At 42.6% G+C, this 18,707-nt stretch overlaps 1 protein-coding gene across 1 annotated transcript in view; it reads right to left on the reverse strand.

Annotated features, from left to right (window-relative positions):
* Positions 1–3,528: 3,528 nt before the first annotated feature.
* Positions 3,529–18,707, reverse strand: part of asxl1 (ASXL transcriptional regulator 1) — a 59,333-nt gene continuing 44,154 nt past the window's right edge. Inside the window, exons 6-12 of the mRNA XM_072914842.1 lie at positions 17,797–17,924; positions 17,529–17,613; positions 15,259–15,425; positions 11,712–11,808; positions 7,611–7,716; positions 6,328–7,477; positions 3,529–6,248 (exon numbers count right to left, since the gene is read on the reverse strand). Of these exons, the coding sequence (XP_072770943.1) occupies positions 3,846–6,248; positions 6,328–7,477; positions 7,611–7,716; positions 11,712–11,808; positions 15,259–15,425; positions 17,529–17,613; positions 17,797–17,924 (4,136 nt within the window). The 3' untranslated portion in view covers positions 3,529–3,845. The remainder of the gene's footprint in view (positions 6,249–6,327; positions 7,478–7,610; positions 7,717–11,711; positions 11,809–15,258; positions 15,426–17,528; positions 17,614–17,796; positions 17,925–18,707) is intronic.

The raw sequence follows: 18,707 nt of genomic DNA on the forward strand, positions 1-18,707 counted from the left end.
CTCAGGGACATTTGTATTAGATCTTTTAAGCAGGTGTTTTTTGTTTACATTGTTATTGCCTTCTGGTTAGCTAATGTTTGCCCTGCAGGTAATAGTCACTTTTCCACCCCTTTATATATTAGGTATTGTTGTAAGTTAAAAAAAAAAAAAAAGGTCAAAGACAAAGCTATTCGGTTTCTTGTGAGTATATACACTTCACTGCCGATGTGGGGGGGGCGCCACCTAAAATCTTGCCTAGGGCACCAGATTGGTTAGGGCCGGGCCTGGTTATGCGGATGACACTCAGCTCTACATCTCCTCCAAACCAACGGCCTCTCTTCCTCCTTCCTCCCTTACAGACTGCCTCAGTCAACTCAAGCAGTGGTTCTCATCCAATTTCCTTCAACTCCATACTAATAAAACCGAAATCCTACTTGTCGGTACAAAAACCAACAGCTTGTTCATTACTCTCTGCAGTTCCTCTGTCTCTGTCTCACCCTCCTCCCAAGTCAAGAGTCTGGGTGTCATCCTCGACAGCACTCTCTCCTTTCAAGCCCACATAAACAACATTACCCGGTCTGCTTACTTTCATCTTCGGAACATTAATCGTCTTCGCCCATCCCTTACCCCTCATACTGCTGCCATACTAGTCCACAGCCTGGTCACCTCTCGCCTGGACTACTGCAACTCTCTCCTGTTTGGTCTCCCTCACAAGTCACTTCACAAACTTTAGCTTCTCCAGAACTCTGCAGCCCGGATAATCAGCAGAAGCCCTTCAATCCAGCACATCAGCCCTGTTCTGCAGCAACTCCACTGGCTAGCCATCAAACATCGCATCCACTTTAAAATAATTCTCACTTTCAAAGTCATCCATAACCTCCCTCTATCATATCTCTCTGACCTGATCCATGTTGCCACGCCCTCACGGTCCCTAAGATCCTCTTCATCCATCCATCTCACTGTCCCTTTATTTCAAGTGTCCACCATGGGTGCCCGAGCTTTCAGCCGCTCTGCCCCACATCTTTGGAACTCTTTGCCACCAGACCTTCGCAACTTAGGTTCAATATCCCTCTTCAAATCAAGACTCAAAACACACATTGGAACTCTTTGCCACCAGACCTTCAGATTCAATTAGAGATTCTTTGCCACCAGACCTTCAGATTCAATATCCCTCTTCAAATCAAGACTCAAAACACACATTGGAACTCTTTGCCACCAGACCTTCGCAACTTAGATTCAATATCCCTCTTCAAATCAAGACTCAAAACACACCTATTCCTGACTGCTTATTCATTGTAATCATCTTTTTTTTTCTCTTTGTTGTTGTTTTTTATCCAATTTGATTTTATTGTGATTTTGTACGGTGTCCTTGAGTGCCCAGAAAGGTGCCTTATAAATAAAATTGATTATTATTAATTGGCAGATTTTGAACAAGTGAATGGATCACTGCCTAAATATTATTTTTGGGGGAGGAAGGCCTGCTGACACCCATACTAACAAGTACCGGTACTTTTTTCACCAAAGTACCACCTCAGAAAACACTTGGCTGTCCAAATACCACCATAATGACATTATAATACAGTAGTGTAGTAGACTTAAGTATTCATTAAGTACCACCATAATGACAACATTAAATACAGTAGTGTAGTAGACCTAAGTATTCATTAAGTACCACCATAATGACAACATTAAAATACAGTAGTGTAGTAGACCTAAGTATTCATTAGGTACCACCATAATGACATTAAATACAGTAGTGTAGTAGACCTAAGTATTCATTAAGTACCACCATAATGGCAACATTAAAAAAAAATGCAGTAGCGTAGTAGGCCTAAGTATTCATTAAGTACCACCATAATGACAACATTAAATACAGTAGTGTAGTAGACCTAATTATTCATTAAGTACCACCATATTGACAACATTAAATACAGTAGTGTAGTAGACCTAAGTATTCATTAAGTACCACCATATTGACATTAAATACAGTAGTGTAGTAGACCTAAGTATTCATTAAGTACCACCATAATGACAACATTAAATACAGTAGTGTAGTAGACTTAAGTATTCATTAAGTACCACCATAATGACATTATAATACAGTAGTGTAGTAGACTTAAGTATTCATTAAGTACCACCATAATGACAACATTAAATACAGTAGTGTAGTAGACCTAAGTATTCATTAAGTACCACCATAATGACATTAAATACAGTAGTGTAGTAGACCCAAGTATTCATTAAGTACCACCATAATGACATTAAATACAGTAGTGTAGTAGACCTATGTATTCATTAAGTACCACCATATTGACAACATTAAAATATAGTGTAGTAGACCTAAGTATTCATTAAGTACCACCATAATGACAACATTAAATACAGTAGTGTAGTAGACCTAAGTATTCATTAAGTACCACCATAATGACAACATTAAATACAGTAGTGTAGTAGACCTAAGTATTCATTAAATACCACCATAATGACATTAAAATACAGTAGTGTAGTAGACCCAAGTATTCATTAAGTACCACCATAATGACATAATACGGTAGTGTAGTAGACCTAAGTATTCATTAAGTACCACCATAATGACAACATTAAATACAGTAGTGTAGTAGACCTAAGTATTCATCAAGTACCACCATAATGACAACATTAAATACAGTAGTGTAGTAGACCTAAGTATTCATTAAGTACCACCATGATGACATTAATATACAGTAGTGTAGTAGACCTAAGTATTCATTAAGTACCACCATAATGACAACATTAAATACAGTAGTGTAGTAGACCTAAGTATTCATTAAGTACCACCATAATGACATTATAATACAGTAGTGTAGTAGACCTAAGTATTCATTAAGTACCACCATAATGACAACATTAAATACAGTAGTGTAGTAGACCTAAGTATTCATTAAGTACCACCATAATGACATAATACAGTAGTGTAGTAGACCTAAGTATTCATTAAGTACCACCATATTGACATTAAAACAGTGTAGTAGACCTAAGTATTCATTAAGTACCACCATAATGACATTAAATACAGTAGTGTAGTAGACTTAAGTATTCATTAAGTACCACCATAATGACATAATACACTAGTGTAGTAGACCTAAGTATTCATTAAGTACCACCATAATGGCAACATTAAGAAAAATGCAGTAGCGTAGTAGACTTAAGTATTCATTAAGTACCACCATAATGACAACATTAAATACAGTAGTGTAGCAGACCTAAGTATTCATTAAGTACCACCATAATGACATTAAAATATAGTGTAGTAGACCTAAGTATTCATTAAGTACCACCATAATGACATTAAAATACAGTAGTGTAGTAGACCTAAGTATTCATCAAGTACCACCATAACGACCAACATTAAAATACAGTAGCGTAGTAGGCCTACATATTCACTAAAAACAAGGCAGAGGTTTTATTTAACAAATATGTTAAAAAAAATTGACCACTAACATTACACACGGTTTGAACAGTAACACAGTTTTGAATATTTAAGAGATTTTTTTGGCACACCACCAGACGGAGAATCACTGAAATAAAGTTTGGAAATCCAAAATAATGACTAAAAAAAACCCCACAACTTGCTAAATTAATGTTCTTTACTCCTTTAATGGTTAAAAAAATATTTCTTTGCACAGAGAAACCATGAAACAAAACAATGATTGCCACCAATGAATGACTGGTGGGACAAGATGAGGTAAATGTTTGTGAGGCGTCAAAAAACCAAACGTTGTTAGCATGCCTCCAAATAATAATACTCAATAATATATAATAACAGCTAAAAAAATGTGCAAGAAAACCAAACAAGCCGGTTGTATAATACAAGTCCACTCAGCACACTATCTGACCACCAGACACGACACGCAGAGTTTGGAGGGTCCGATGCAGTCGTCATGGCAGAAGGCACCGCAGCCTTGGCACATGATCATGGCTTTGAGGCGACACGAGCACTTGAGCGACACCTCTTCGGCCGTACCGTCGCTGAAGGTCTGGATGCTGAGCGTGGCCTGGCTGGAGGCCAAACGGGGTCGCAGCTGGAGAACGCCGTCCGTCATGTTACGGGAAAAACCGCTATTGTCCATCACCGACACGTTGGCCGTGTAGCTGACGCCGCCCATGCCCCCGCCTTGCTTGGAAATCTTCCCGTAGATCTGGAAGGGCAGGGTGGAAGAGTGGTAACTCGAGTACGGAGCTTTGCTGAGCTCATTTTTGGCCATGCGGGCCAAGTTCATCTCCATGTTGAGGAGTCCCTCCATTGCCCCCCCACTTGAGTATCCGTCCATAGGACTCACGGGTTCTTTCTTGGTAACAACCTTGGGTGCAGCTGGGTAGGAGTTAGTGAACGCCTGACAAGCAGCTTTTGCACCAACTTCCGTCTTCACGATGGAAGCGGAAGGTTCTTGATGGTTGGACATGTGAATCTGTGGAGATCGCCAGGTGATCTTCAGACTCGGCACCACTTCAGTGGGACAAGGGTCTGCGTGAGGAGGTGTCGGGCCGTTGAGTACGGTCCTGTGAGCGGGCTGGTTCCTGTCTGGGATGACCCCCCGCGGGGGCTGATGAAGAGGCGACGCTTTGACGGCTGCCGTCTCTGACGTGTGAGAGTTCAGGTTGGTCATGCTGGACGTGATGACCGGGACGGCTCCAGTAGTCTCCTGAGACTGATACTGCGATGTTGTTGGAGTCTCCACCAGGCAGGACACGGGGTAGCCTTTCTGAGACTTGACTTGAATTCCTTCCGTGCTCAGTAACTGCGACGAGACCTCAGGCCTGATGCAAGGTCTTCGCTGGGGTCCCGGTAATCGGCTGATTTCCAGCCTCTCTGCCGAGTGTGCCGGTAGAACTTTGTCCAGGGCGAGGCTGCCCTGTAAAAGCTGCGTCACCAAAGGGTTGTTGGCTTCCACGCTGGATAGTCGTCTGGTCGGAGTAGAAATCTTCTTTGAGGCGCCTGAAGGAGCGACGCAGGGGTGACTACGTCCGTCGTAGTCTTCCTCCGCAGAACTCGGTCTGCTGCTTCTGCAATCCTCTGCAGGCTCGACTTTGATAACGACATTGTTCTCCCGGGGAGGTGTTGTCTGAAGAGACGTGTGTTCTTGGGACGGGGTCTGATTCCGTTGAGGCAAACCGTTGGGAAAGCGAGACTGAATAACGGTGTGACTCTGCATGATTGGCTGCTGGTTCCGAGGAGGACTACAAATTACCTGCTGCATTTGTCTGTGGCTTCTCACCTGAGAGCACCAATCGCCATCAAGCTGATACTGTGACTCGTCCACTTGACTTTCATTCTCACAATCGGACGCCGTTTCCGTGGAGTCACTGTGAGTCGCAGCCTCGTCATCTCGGACTGAAGAGTCCGTGCGAGGTGAGGGTACGTCTGCTTGTCGTGCCGTTGGGACCAAGTCAGCGTTCGTCTCCTGGGAGTCTTTGTTGGCGACAACTTTGTCGTTCTTGTGTTCAAGCGCTGAGGCTGTGGTGGATCTGACCAGCTTCTGAACAACTATCCCCTGAGCTCCAAACCTAGGTAAAGAATCAGGGATGGATGTTGGGGCCAGTGAGCGTTTTTCATTCCCCTGGTCGAACCTCTCAGAGGGTGAAGTTGACTCAGTCACCTGGTTTTGCTCACTCAGCGGAAAACCCTCAGACATTGAGTCAGTCTTTTGAGAGGGAAGATTACCTACTTGGCCCACAAGTCGGTCAGAAGGATAATGGGCGTTAGCTAATGTTGGAGCTAACCCTTCTTCAGGCCCCGAGACCCTTCCCTCCCATTTTTGAGGACTTGGGGTCTCTGAGGACACAGAGTTCGAGGTAGCAGACGGTGACGGGGAAGGGACCGTTTTGTCTTCTACATCGGTATGCTGTAGTTGTGTTCCAGACGAATGAGTGTCGGGAGACGTTCCTTGCTCCTGCGCGCCGCCGCCGCCCCCCTTCCTGCCACTCCTTCCTCCGGGCTCGATCGGCCCCGGATGCTCTTGGGCTCGCTGTCCACTGTTGCTATTCGGTAGCCCAGCAGAAGGCCGCAGCCGGACCCTGGTCGGCCCTGGCCCTTCGGAAGAGGCTGCAACAGCAGCAGCGGCTTCGCGTTGGGCACGGGCTTGCTGCGCCCGGGCTTTGATGTCTGCAAGCGTCCGCGCGCCCCCCGTCCCCGACCGCCGCGAGGCCTCTCCGGGGGGCACGATGCGGGGACAGATCTGGTAGGTGGGGTGCCCTTTGATCCACGGAGGTTTGATTCTGGACAATTGAATCTGCGGTACAGAAGAAATCACTGAGTAAAACGTAATAATCACAAATCTGCAGCATTGTGTCTTTGGAGCAAACCCTTACCCGGATTGGCGGCACCTTGGGCTCCTCTGTTGTCGGCTGCGATTTCTCTGGATGGACCCTGTCAATTGTGGTACGAAAGGACTGCTGATCGTTCAGCCGCGGCCTCTTTTCGGGGAAGCTTGAGAAGGCCCGTGCCTCTTCTGGTCTTCTCTTCTGCTCCTTGTGCTGGGTGCTGCTGGGTGCGGGGGTGGCTGCCGGGCTGTCTGAGGGGCTGCTCTCGCGGCTGCTGGTGGCCGTTTCGCCTGTGACGGAGGTGGCCACTGACGCCGTGTCATCCAGGTGGTCTGTGGCGACTGCAGCGGCGGATGAAACCGAAGAGGATGAGGAAGAGTCCAAACCAGTAGTGAAAACTCCCTGCCTATCAGAAGCTGAAGACGGTGAGGATGAAGGAGACGAATCAGAAGATGACGAGGACGACGAAGGGGAGGAGGTGGAAGCTAACACTGGTGCAATTTCTTCTGGAAGCAGACAGCCTGCGATGTTTGGTTCTTTGTCGTCGCTTGTAGATGCTGGACTGGGACTGGGAGTGGGAGTTGGGGTTGGAGTTGGAGTTGGGGTTGGGGTTGGAGTTGGGGTTGGGGTTGGAGTTGGGGTTGGGGTTGGAGTTGGGGTTGGGGTTGGGGTTGGAGTTGGGGTTGGAGTGGGAGTGAGAGTTGGAGTGAGATTTGGACTTGGAGTGGGAGTGGGCGTGAGAGTTGGAGCGGGAGTGGGCGTGAGAGTTGGAGCGGGAGTGGGAGCCGGCAGTAGGATCGGCTCAGGTGCGGGAGACTTTGGCTCAACAGAGATCTCCTCTGGCGGGATCTCCTCGTCACATTCCGCCTGCAGAACAACTTCGTCTTGAACAACTGTACTTTCTGACATGGGAGAACCGATAGAAACGGCCGAGGTGTCCAGAGAATCAATGTCTTCAGCAGCTTCTGTGGACTGCAACACCGGAGAGGTGGTCTTGCACAAGGTGCGTCGAGCCCTGCGGCGTAGATCGGCCCGTGTGCGCCTCCTCATCCGACCGTCTCTCCTCCGCCGACCCACGCTGCGCCTCTTGGGGGCGCCGGCTGACACCACAGAGACGTCGCTGTCCAGGACACTCGTTGCAACTTCGCTAGCGTCGCCCATCGTGAGCTGAAGGGATTCTTCTCTTGTCAAACCAGACCTGCGGGCACACGTACAATGTTTTAGTAAGGCGTCAAGGCCCAGGTTACACAGAATAAATAGCAAGCCAAAAAATCAATGATCTTCAACCAATATTCATTAGGAGTAATAAAGTTATAGGTTCAAATGCTTACTTTTGTCCGTGGTACTCCTCAAAAAACTTTTCCTTCCACACTTCAACTTTCTTTTCTTTCTCCATTTCTTGCCGGAACCGCACCTGCATCTCATGCGTGAACTCTCCTAAACAGATCAAATGTCAACATTACAGACAAGTTGTTCATCACAATAGGCAGTAGGGTTATCAATGATAACCACTTGCGACGATAAGTAGTTTTGAATTAAAATGATGAAAAAATGGTGATTGATAACTGCACTTTGATGAACTCACAGACTGACCGGCGCCATCTCGCTCGCTTAAATGCTATCATGAAAACAGGAGACATTTACTTTAACCATTCTAAAACGACACACCCCAATCTAAACTTTTATAAAGAAATGACTGTCTGAGCGTTTAAGATATTCAATTGTGCACATTGAACATACAAGCTGTGCTCTCTTACAACAGCGTGATCCTTCTATACTCCGAGGAATATGAGACAGAGGTGTTTTTACGGTGCGTTTAAGGCCCTCTGAACCAAGTAGGACTCCACAACGCCCACCAGAACTATTAAATAAGATATTTGATTTGTTACGCACTTTTCATTTAAATACATCTTAATTAAAGTGCTACAGTATAAATCAATAATTAAAGCAACAAAACCTTAGTCATAGCCAAAAACCCTAAGAAGAGCCTGTAGGTTCAATGTGCGCAATTCATTATCTTAGTTGCTCAGACAGTAATGTATTTACATACCATATTTTCCGCACTATAAGGCGCACCTAAAAACCACAAATTTTCTCAAAAGCTGACAGTGCGCCTTATAACCCGGTGCGCTTTATATATGGATTAATATTAAGATTCATTTTCATAAAGTTTCGGTCTCGCAACTACGGTAAACAGCCGCCATCTTTTTTCCCCGTAGAAGAGGAAGTGCTTCTTCTTCTACGCAAGCAACCGCCAAGGTAAGCACCCGCCCCCATAGAACAGGAAGCGCTTCTTCTTCTACTGTAAGCAACCACCCGCCCGCGTAGAAGAAGAAGAAGCGCGCGGATATTACCGTACGTTTCATTTCCTTTGTGTGTTTACATCTGTAAAGACCACAAAATGGCTCCTACTAAGCGACAGGGATCCGGTTCATGAAAAGACGCAATCTCTCCATCCGCACACGGATTACTATTTCACAGCAACTGCCTAAAGACTTTCAAGAAAAGCTGGCCAGAGAACATTATCAACATGGACGAGGTTCCACTGACTTTTGATATTCCTGTGAACCGCACTGTGGATACAACGGGAGCACGTACGGTGAATATTCGCACCACAGGGAATGAGAAGTCATCCTTCACTGTGGTTCTAGCTTGCCATGCTAATGGCCAGAAACTTCCACCCATGGTGATATTCAAAAGGAAGACCTTGCCAAAAGAGACCTTTCCAGCCGGCGTCATCATAAAAGCTAACTCGAAAGGATGGATGGATGAAGAAAAGATGAGCGAGTGGTTAAGGTAAGTTTACGCGAAGAGGCCGGGTGGCTTTTTTCACGCAGCTCCGTCCATGTTGATATAAGACTCCGTGCGCGCCCACATCACGCTGGTTTTTAATATATTATTAAAGTTTGACTGACCTATCTGACTGTTTTTTTGACATTCCTTTAGCGCAGTTAGATGCGGCTTATAACACGGGGCGGCTTATAGGTGGACAAAGTTTTGAAATATGCCGTTCATTGAAGGCGCGGCTTATAACCCAGGGCGCCTTATGGTGCGGAAAATACGGTAAGCTTACATTGTGGTATGCGGTTTCTTACTGGGGAAAGACGTAAATGTCTCTTGTTTTCATATCAGCATTTAAGCTAGCGAGCTTGTGCCAGTCAGTCTCTGAGTTCATCAAAGTGCAGTTACTAATCACGTTTTGCTCATTTTCATTTCAAACGGTATCGCTAACCGTAGGGAGTTTCACTGCGGTTATTATTAATACCATTTATTGTTACATCCCTACTGTGTACAATTCTACATGTTAGTTGTTCGGACAGCGAGTCGTTTATATAAGTTTAGATGGTGATATGATGTTCGTAATGAGGAAAGATCAGCCCCTGGCTGCTTCTCCAGGGAATTAGCATCATCACAATGACTGAGTTTAATTAAGTGCATTATCCAATCGCTAATCTACAATAGTCATCATTTAAAACAATAATACTAACAGTCTGAAGTTTTAGCACAGTTGATCATGTATACCGGTATTCCTTACAGCCTCAGGATGTAATGGTGTTGCAAATATCGCAGTATTGATGTTTCAAAGTTCTCAGTATGATGCTGTGGCATGTGACTAGAGGTGGGAACTATGATTGGTTCTCCCATGCATCAGGATTAGAACGTGGGCCATTCATGAATCGATGGACAAATGTCCAAATGTTGATTATTTACGCATGTTAAAAGGGGAACTATACTTTTTTGGGGGGGAATTTTGCCTATCGTTCACAGTCATTACGAGAGACAAGAACATTAGGATTTTAAAGAAAAAATGCGGCGAATATAAGTCACCGCTGTAGCCTTCAAAGCCCTCTAAAACACCTTCAAAACCCTCCATCAATGTTTTATATACACACTGCAAGTATATATATAATGTAGTAACAGACATCTTCATAACAATATGTACAGTATACACACTGCAAGTATATATATATAAATAAAATGTAGTAACAGACACCTTCATAACAATATGTACAATATACACACTGCAAGTATATATATATAATGTAGTAACAGACACCTTCATAACAATAAGTAATATGTACAATATACACACTGCAGCTATATATATAATGTAGTAACAGACACCTTCATAACAATATGTAATATGTACAATATACACACTGCAAGTATATATATAATGTAGTAACAGACACCTTCACAACAATAAGTAATATGTACAATATACACACTGCAAGTATATATATAATGTAGTAACAGACACCTTCATAACAATATGTAATATGTACAATATACACACTGCAAGTATATGTATAATGTAGTAACAGACATCTTCATAACAATATGTACAATATACACACTGCAAGTATATATATATATATATATATATATATATATATATATATATATATATAAATAAAATGTAGTAACAGACACCTTCATAACAATATGTAATATGTACAATATACACACTGCAAGTATATATATATATATATATATATATATATATATATAAATAATGTAGTAACAGACACCTTCAAAAAAATATGTAATATGTACAATATACACACTGCAAGTATATATATAATGTAGTAACAAACACCTTCATAACAATATGTAATGTACAATATACACACTGCAAGTATATATATAATGTAGTAACATACACCTTCATATCAATAAGTAATATGTACAATATACACACTGCAAGTACTGTACATATATAATGTAGTAACAGACACCTTCATAACAATATGTAATATGTACAATATACACACTGCAAGTATATGTATAATGTAGTAACAGACATCTTCATAACAATATGTACAATATACACACTGCAAGTATATATATAATGTAGTAACAGACACCTTCATAACAATATGTAATATGTACAATATACACACTGCAAGTATATATATAATGTAGTAACAGACACCTTCATAACAATATGTAATATGTACAATATACACACTGCAAGTATATATATAATGTAGTAACAGACACCTTCAAAACAATATGTAATATGTACAATATACACACTGCAAGTATATGTATAATGTAGTAACAGACACCTTCATAACAATATGTACAATATACACACTGCAAGTATATATATATAATGTAGTAACATACACCTTCATAACAATAAGTAATATGTACAATATACACACTGCAAGTACTGTATATATATAATGTAGTAACAGACACCTTCATAACAATAAGTAATATATACAATATACACCGTATTTTGATCATTTTAATCATTGGACACACACACATTTTTTTTTTTAGCCTACTCAGAATTTCACCCTGGTTGCGGCTACTACAGTAAGAGCTTTCCCAGCGCTGAGATATTTTAATACTGCCAAACAGTTGCTTTTAAAAATGAAATGAAATCACCAGTCAGTTTTCCTTGCTGGAGGAAGACTTACCTTCCGCTAACCTCTCTTTCCAGCTCTGGGAGGCGTGTGTAAAGAACTCATTGTTGAGGGCTGAACTACTCAGTCTGGCCATTCCATCTGTTCCAATCTTCATAGAAAGCAGACAAAAAAAGTACAAATATTAGCAAAAGTGTTAACAAATACAGATAATGTTGCACAATTATAAATTAATGTGTTCGATTGTAGGGCTGCAACGATTCATTAATTAGAAATAAAGATTCAGTATGTATTTTGTTGCTTCCATGATTTGTTTAAGACACAGAGGAAACCTTTTATTTAGTTCTTTGAAAAGTATTCTATAAAAAGTACAAATTTGTATCTGGTCTAAGAAAAAAGAACAACATTATTCAATTTAGAATTTGCAAAGAGTAAGATGCAGTGTCATTTCAAACTACTAGTTTTTGATCAAATAAAAGAAAAACTTATTTTGAATTCTCTGTCATTTTAATTTAATTACCGTATTTTTCGCACTATTAGCCGCACCTAAAAACCACAAATTTAGTCAAAAGCTGACAGTGCGGCTTATAACCCGGTGCGCTTTATATATGGATTAATATTAAGATTCATTTTCATAAAGTTTCGGTCTCGCAACTACGGTAAACAGCCGCCATCTTTTTTCCCCGTAGAAGAGGAAGTGCTTCTTCTTCTACGCAAGCAACCGCCAAGGTAAGCACCCGCCCCCATAGAACAGGAAGCGCTTCTTCTTCTACTGTAAGCAACCACCCGCCCGCGTAGAAGAAGAAAAAGCGCGCGGGTATTACCGTACGTTTCATTTCCTTTGTGTGTTTACATCTGTAAAGACCACAAAATGGCTCCTACTAAGCGACAGGGATCCGGTTCATGAAAAGACGCAATCTCTCCATCCGCACACGGACTACTATTTCACAGCAACTGCCTAAAGACTTTCAAGAAAAGCTGGCTACTTTCCGTGCATATTGTAAAAACAAGATAGCTGAAAAAAAGATCCGGCCAGAGAACATTATCAGCATGGACGAGGTTCCACTGACTTTTGATATTCCTGTGAACCGCACTGTGGATACAACGGGAGCACGTACGGTGAATATTCGCACCACAGGGAATGAGAAGTCATCCTTTACTGTGGTTCTAGCTTGCCATGCTAATGGCCAGAAACTTCCACCCATGGTGATATTCAAAAGGAAGACCTTGCCAAAAGAGACCTTTCCAGCCGGCGTCATCATAAAAGCTAACTCGAAGGGATGGATGAAGAAAAGATGAGCGAGTGGTTAAGGTAAGTTTAAGTTTACGCGAAGAGGCCGGGTGGCTTTTTTCACGCAGCTCCGTCCATGTTGATATACGACTCCATGCGCGCCCACATCACGCTGGTTTTAATATATTATTAAAGTTTGACTGACCTATTTGACTGTTTTTTTGACATTCCTTTAGCGCAGTTAGATGCGGCTTACAACACGGGGCGGCTTATAGGTGGACAAAGTTTTGAAATATGCCGTTCATTGAAGGCGCGGCTTATAACCCAGGGCGCCTTATGGTGCGGAAAATACGGTAACAAAAAAGAACAACATTATTCAATTTAGAATTTGCAAAGAGTAAGATGCCGTGTCATTTCAAACAACTAGTTTTTGATCAAATAAAAGAAAAACTTATTTTGAATTCTCTGTCATTTTAATTGAATTAAAAGTAAGGAAAACTTTTTTGTGAAAAAAAAAAAAGATTGTATTTTTAGGCCATATCGCCTAGGTCTAGTTTGTTGTGTAGCACTTTGTATTGATGTATTTTTCATTTAAATCAATACAATCCATTTATTATTACTACCGTACTCAGTTCAGCAGTCCTTGCCTTGAACGCACCGTGAAAACACCTCTGTGGTTGAGTTTGAGTTTGAGTTTATTTGGAACATGCAAGTATACAACATGATACATCACAATCTCCAGTTTCTCTTTTCAACATGTTCGAAAAGGAGTAGGAAGAAGCACAGCTTATTTAATCCTACCCCTTTTCTTTTACATAACAGTTGCTAAAACTTTTGTTCACTTCCTGTTCTCAATTTATTCACAATATACTCCATAAGTAATCACAATAAATAAGTAAATAAATAATAATTGGTGAAGTAAGTTACATTTCATATGTTGAGATAAGTAAGATTATTTTGTGAGTGAAAGAATGAAAGAATGGATGAGTTAAATAAATTCAGAATGTTTATCATGGTTCTTCTTCTTTGTACTTTGTAAACACTTTAAGTGTGAAGAGTTTCTTGAAGTGGATCATATTAGTACATTGTTTGATTGCTTTGCTTAATCCATTCCATCATTTAATTCCACATACTGATATACTGAAGGTCTTAAGTGTTGTACGTGCATACAAATGTTTTAAATTACATTTCTCCCCAAGATTATATTTCTCCTCTTTTTTTGAGAAGAATTGTTGTATATTCTTGGGTAGCAGGTTATAGTTTGCTTTGTGTATCATTTTAGCTGTTTGCAAATTCACTATGTCGTAGAATTTCAGTATCTTTGATTCAATAAATAAAGGATTTGTGTGTTCTCTATATCCAACATGATGTATTATTATCACTGATCTTTTTTGTAACACCGTTAATGAATGAAGTGTACTTTTGTAGTTATTTCCCCATATTTCTACACAATAACTCAGATATGGTAACACTAGTGAGCAGTAGAGAATATGAAGTGAATTTTTGTCTAGAACATGTTTTGCTTTATTCATTATTGACGTGTTTCTTGCTACTTTATGTTGTATATTTTTTACGTGACATTTCCAGTTCAATTTATCATCAATCATTATACCTAGAAATTTGGTTTCATTTACTCTTTCAATTTCTATTCCGTCTATTTGTATTTGTGTTTGACTTTCTCTTCTACTGTTACCAAATAGCATTATTTTAGTTTTACTGAGATTCAACGATAGTCTGTTTTTGTCAAAGCATCTTTTTAATTTGTTCATTTCTTCTGTTATTATTTGTAGTATCTTCTGTGTGTTCTCTCCTGAACAAAACGCTGTTGTATCATCCGCAAATAATACTAACTTTAAATCTTTTGTAACTTTACAAATGTCATTTATATATAGATTGAATAATTTAGGTCCTAGTATTGATCCCTGAGGTACACCACAGGATATATTTAGCGTTGTAGAGGTGTGTTCGCCTACCTTCACGTATTGTTTCCTGTTCGTTAGATAACTTCTTATCAAGTTTAAGACTAACCCTCTGATGCCATATCGTTCTAGTTTTTTGATTAAAATATTGCGATTAATTGTGTCAAATGCTTTAGTTAGATACATTAAAACTGCTGCCGCACATTTTTTATTATCTATAGCATTGGTAATTTCTTCTGTAATTTCAATTAAAGCCATCGAAGTTGAAACATTAGCTCTGTATCCATATTGATTTTCTTCGAGTATTCTATTTTTATTTATGAAACTCTCTAATCTGTTATTGAACAGTTTTTCAATGATCTTAGAAAATTGTGGAAGTAAGGAAACAGGTCTATAGTTTGTTGCAGCCCTACGTGATTGCAAGGGGTCTTGGTAAAGAGGAGTAAGTTACCTGGCGGTCCACCTCTGGCAGAAGCTGTAAGAGCTGCTGCTGGGACTGTGCTGGGAAGGCCGAGAAGGTTCTCACGTTAATGAGAGCCCTGATGTTGGTGTTGACAAGAATGGAACCCGGTGTTTCAAAGTCCACATCCACCCCGCCACGATTCCTCTTCATCGGTCCTAAAAAGTCCAAACCACAAGTGGCCACTCTTAAAGGGGAACTGTACTTTACTCTTATTTTGCCCATCATTCCCAATCATAATGAAAGACATGACAATAGATGCATTTTTTTAATAATGCATTCTAAATAAATAAATGTGTAGGGAGTGCTCAGAGAGTATGGGGTATTGGACTGTCTGATTGTGGCGGTCCGCTTCCTATATGATCAGTGTCAGAGCTTGGTCCGCATTGCCGGCAGTAAGTCGGACACGTTTCCAGTGAGGGTTGGACTCCGCCAAGGCCGCCCTTTGTCACCTATTCTGTTCATAACTTTTATGGACACAATTTCTAGGCGTAGTCAGGGTGTTGAGGGGATCCAGTTTGGTGGCTGCAGGTGATGTGGTCCTGATGGCTTCATCTGGCCAGGATCTTCAGCTCTCACTGGATCGGTTCGCAGCCGAGTGTGAAGCGACTGGGATGAGAATCAGCACCTCCAAGTCCGAGTCCATGGTTCTCACCCGGGAAAGGGTGGAGTACCATCTCCAGGTTGGGGAGGAGATCTTGCCCCAAGTGGAGGAGTTCAAGTACCTCGGAGTCTTGTTCACGAGTGGATGGTGAGATGGACAGGCGGATCGGTGCGGCGTCTTCAGTAATGCGGACGCTGTATCGTTGTGGTGAAGAAGGAGCTGAGCCGGAAGGCAAAGCTCTCAATTTAGCGGTCGATCTACGTTCCTATCCTCACCTATGGTCATGAGCTTTGGGTTATGACCGAAAGGACAAGATCACGGGTACAAGCGGCCCAAATGAGTTTCCTCTGCCGGGTGGCGGGTAGAGATAGGGTGAGGAGCTCTGTCATATGTGAAGAGCTCAGAGTAAAGCCGCTGCTCCTCCACATGGAGAGGAGCCAGATGATGTGGTTCGGGCATCTGCTCAGGATGCCACCCGAACGCCTCCCTAGGGAGGTGTTTAGGGCACGTCAGACCGGCAGGAGGCCACGGGGAAGACCCGGGACACGTTGGGAAGACTATGTCTCCCGGCTGGCCTGGGAACGCCTCGGGATCCCCCGGGAGGAGCTGAACGAGGTGACTGGGGAGGGGGAAGTCTGGGCTTCCCTGCTTAGGCTGCTGCACCCGCGACCCGACCTCGGATAAGCGGAAGATAATTAATGGATGGATGGAAGTCCGCTTTGAATGTGAGCTGCTCTATTCTGCTCATAAAGCCTTTAAAAAACAACTCTATTAAAGTTGTATATACATGATGTAAGTATATATGTAATGTAGTAGTATTTACATACTGTATATTAATCGTTTTAAGCATACGCAGCACATTCATTTCCAAAACGCATCACAAACTTTACTTTTTTCCCCCGATTCCAACACTGATTACTGCTCACTGCAGACTTCATGAGAGCCGACAAACATTAAAAACATCACTTACTGCACAAGGTCAGCTGTCATTAGGATGGAGACTGCTAGGATGTTCATATATTCCCATTTAGATGAAGAATGACTCAATCCTCGCAAAGAAAAGAAAGCGCGTCGTTCTCGCCATTACAGGGTCTAAATTGCCTGTCAAACTGTGCCAACTTGTTGGAATATGTCCTCATCCTTCTACTATCCAGGTGAGAGGCATGACTTATTCACAGGAAGCAGCTGATCAGTCGATCATGTTAACATTTGCACACAAGCTCCTGCTCACTGTGCCACTATAAATAATTTGTGCGTGTTAGCGCTTATAACAACAATGTCACTAATACTTGGTTAATATTCAGGTCACAAAATGTGAATGCAGTATTGTTGGCACTTTTTGGATGTTTTTTTATTGCATTTTATGGGCGGAATAAAAGGACCTCCCATTGGCTCCGCTGTAAGACAACTTATATTTACAAGTTGGAATGCATTAAAAAATAAACATCTGTTGTCACGTCTTTCATAATGATTGTAAACGATAGGCACAAAAAAAAAAAAATTGCAGTTACCCTTTCAATGAGCTCTCACACAATGTAAAATTCACGCAAATAAAAACAATGTTATTGCAATTATCAAGATGTTGGGGTGCAAGCTACTGATCTAGCGACAGAATAACATTTTGATCATTTCAAGTATTGCTGTTCCAAAGACATACCTGAAGGTACATGCTCTCCGTTTACTTTAAGAGGCGTGAGGACGACGCGTGGCATCATGACTGCTTTCTTACGCTGCCTCCCGGACTGTGGTAGCAAACAGACACGGCGCACTTCTTCATGTTCAAACACTACACACACTTTCTTCAACTGCAGTTCCAAGTACACACAAGTGCTACTAATGATCATTTCCACTTGTCTTTGGCTATTTTCAACTTTTAGTCACACCCACCATAGTCAGGGCAGGCCGTCTTTGAAGATGGTACTGACCTGTCTGGAGCGGCTCAGTCTGGTCTGGGTGTGCTGAACATGTTGGACCTGTTGAGCGTCGGTGCGTCCCTGCAATCCTGCTGCCCTGCTGAGTCGGGTCTGAGGTTGGCTGGTGGAAGACTGCAACTCTGTGGAGCCGTAAACACTGGATAAAGTTTCAGCTGCCAAGGCTGCGGGCCAGGAAAAGGCAGATTTATGTTGTCACAATTAGGGTTGCAAAATTCCGGGAATATTCAAAGTAGGAAACTTTCCATGGGAATTAACGGGAATTAGAGATGCACGGTTTGCGGGCACAACCGCGGAGTCCGCGGATTATCCGCGGATCGGGCGGATGAAATTAAAAAAAATTAGATTTTATCCGCGGGTCGGGTCGGGCGGTTGAAATAAAAAAAAATTAGATTTTAAATAGATTCAGGCGGGTGGCAGTTAAACCAATTGGGAAATATATATACATAGTTAAATGTTGTTACCCACATACGAAAAACGAGCAGGCACCTGCAGCATATGCCACAACAGAAGAAAAAAAAAAAAAAAGAGATGGACACTTTTACGGAGCGGAGAAGGGACGCCTCGCCGGGGTCCGGGACCGAGGTCCCTTCCCCCGAGAGCTCGGGCCCCACCGGGAGCCGTAGCTGAGGCGATCCGCGAGAAGGGCCCGACGCACGTCCAGGGTCACCACCGCGCCCACCGCACCGACACCCCGCCTCGTCCGCCTTCGCCGCGGCCGGCGTCACGCGCAGCAGGTAAGCAGCTTACCTGCCCGCCACCCCCGTGGCCGGGGTCTCGTAACAGGGGTCACTCCGCGCGCTCCGCCCGCGCAGTTTACCTGCCCGCCACCCCTGTTGCCGGGGGCGCGTAACAGGGGTCACTCCGCGCGCAGTGCGCTCACGAAAGGGGTGGGGCTCACCCTG

Source organism: Nerophis lumbriciformis, linkage group LG01, assembly GCF_033978685.3.
Source record: "Nerophis lumbriciformis linkage group LG01, RoL_Nlum_v2.1, whole genome shotgun sequence".
In the NCBI taxonomy this organism is placed as follows: Eukaryota; Metazoa; Chordata; class Actinopteri; order Syngnathiformes; family Syngnathidae; genus Nerophis; species Nerophis lumbriciformis.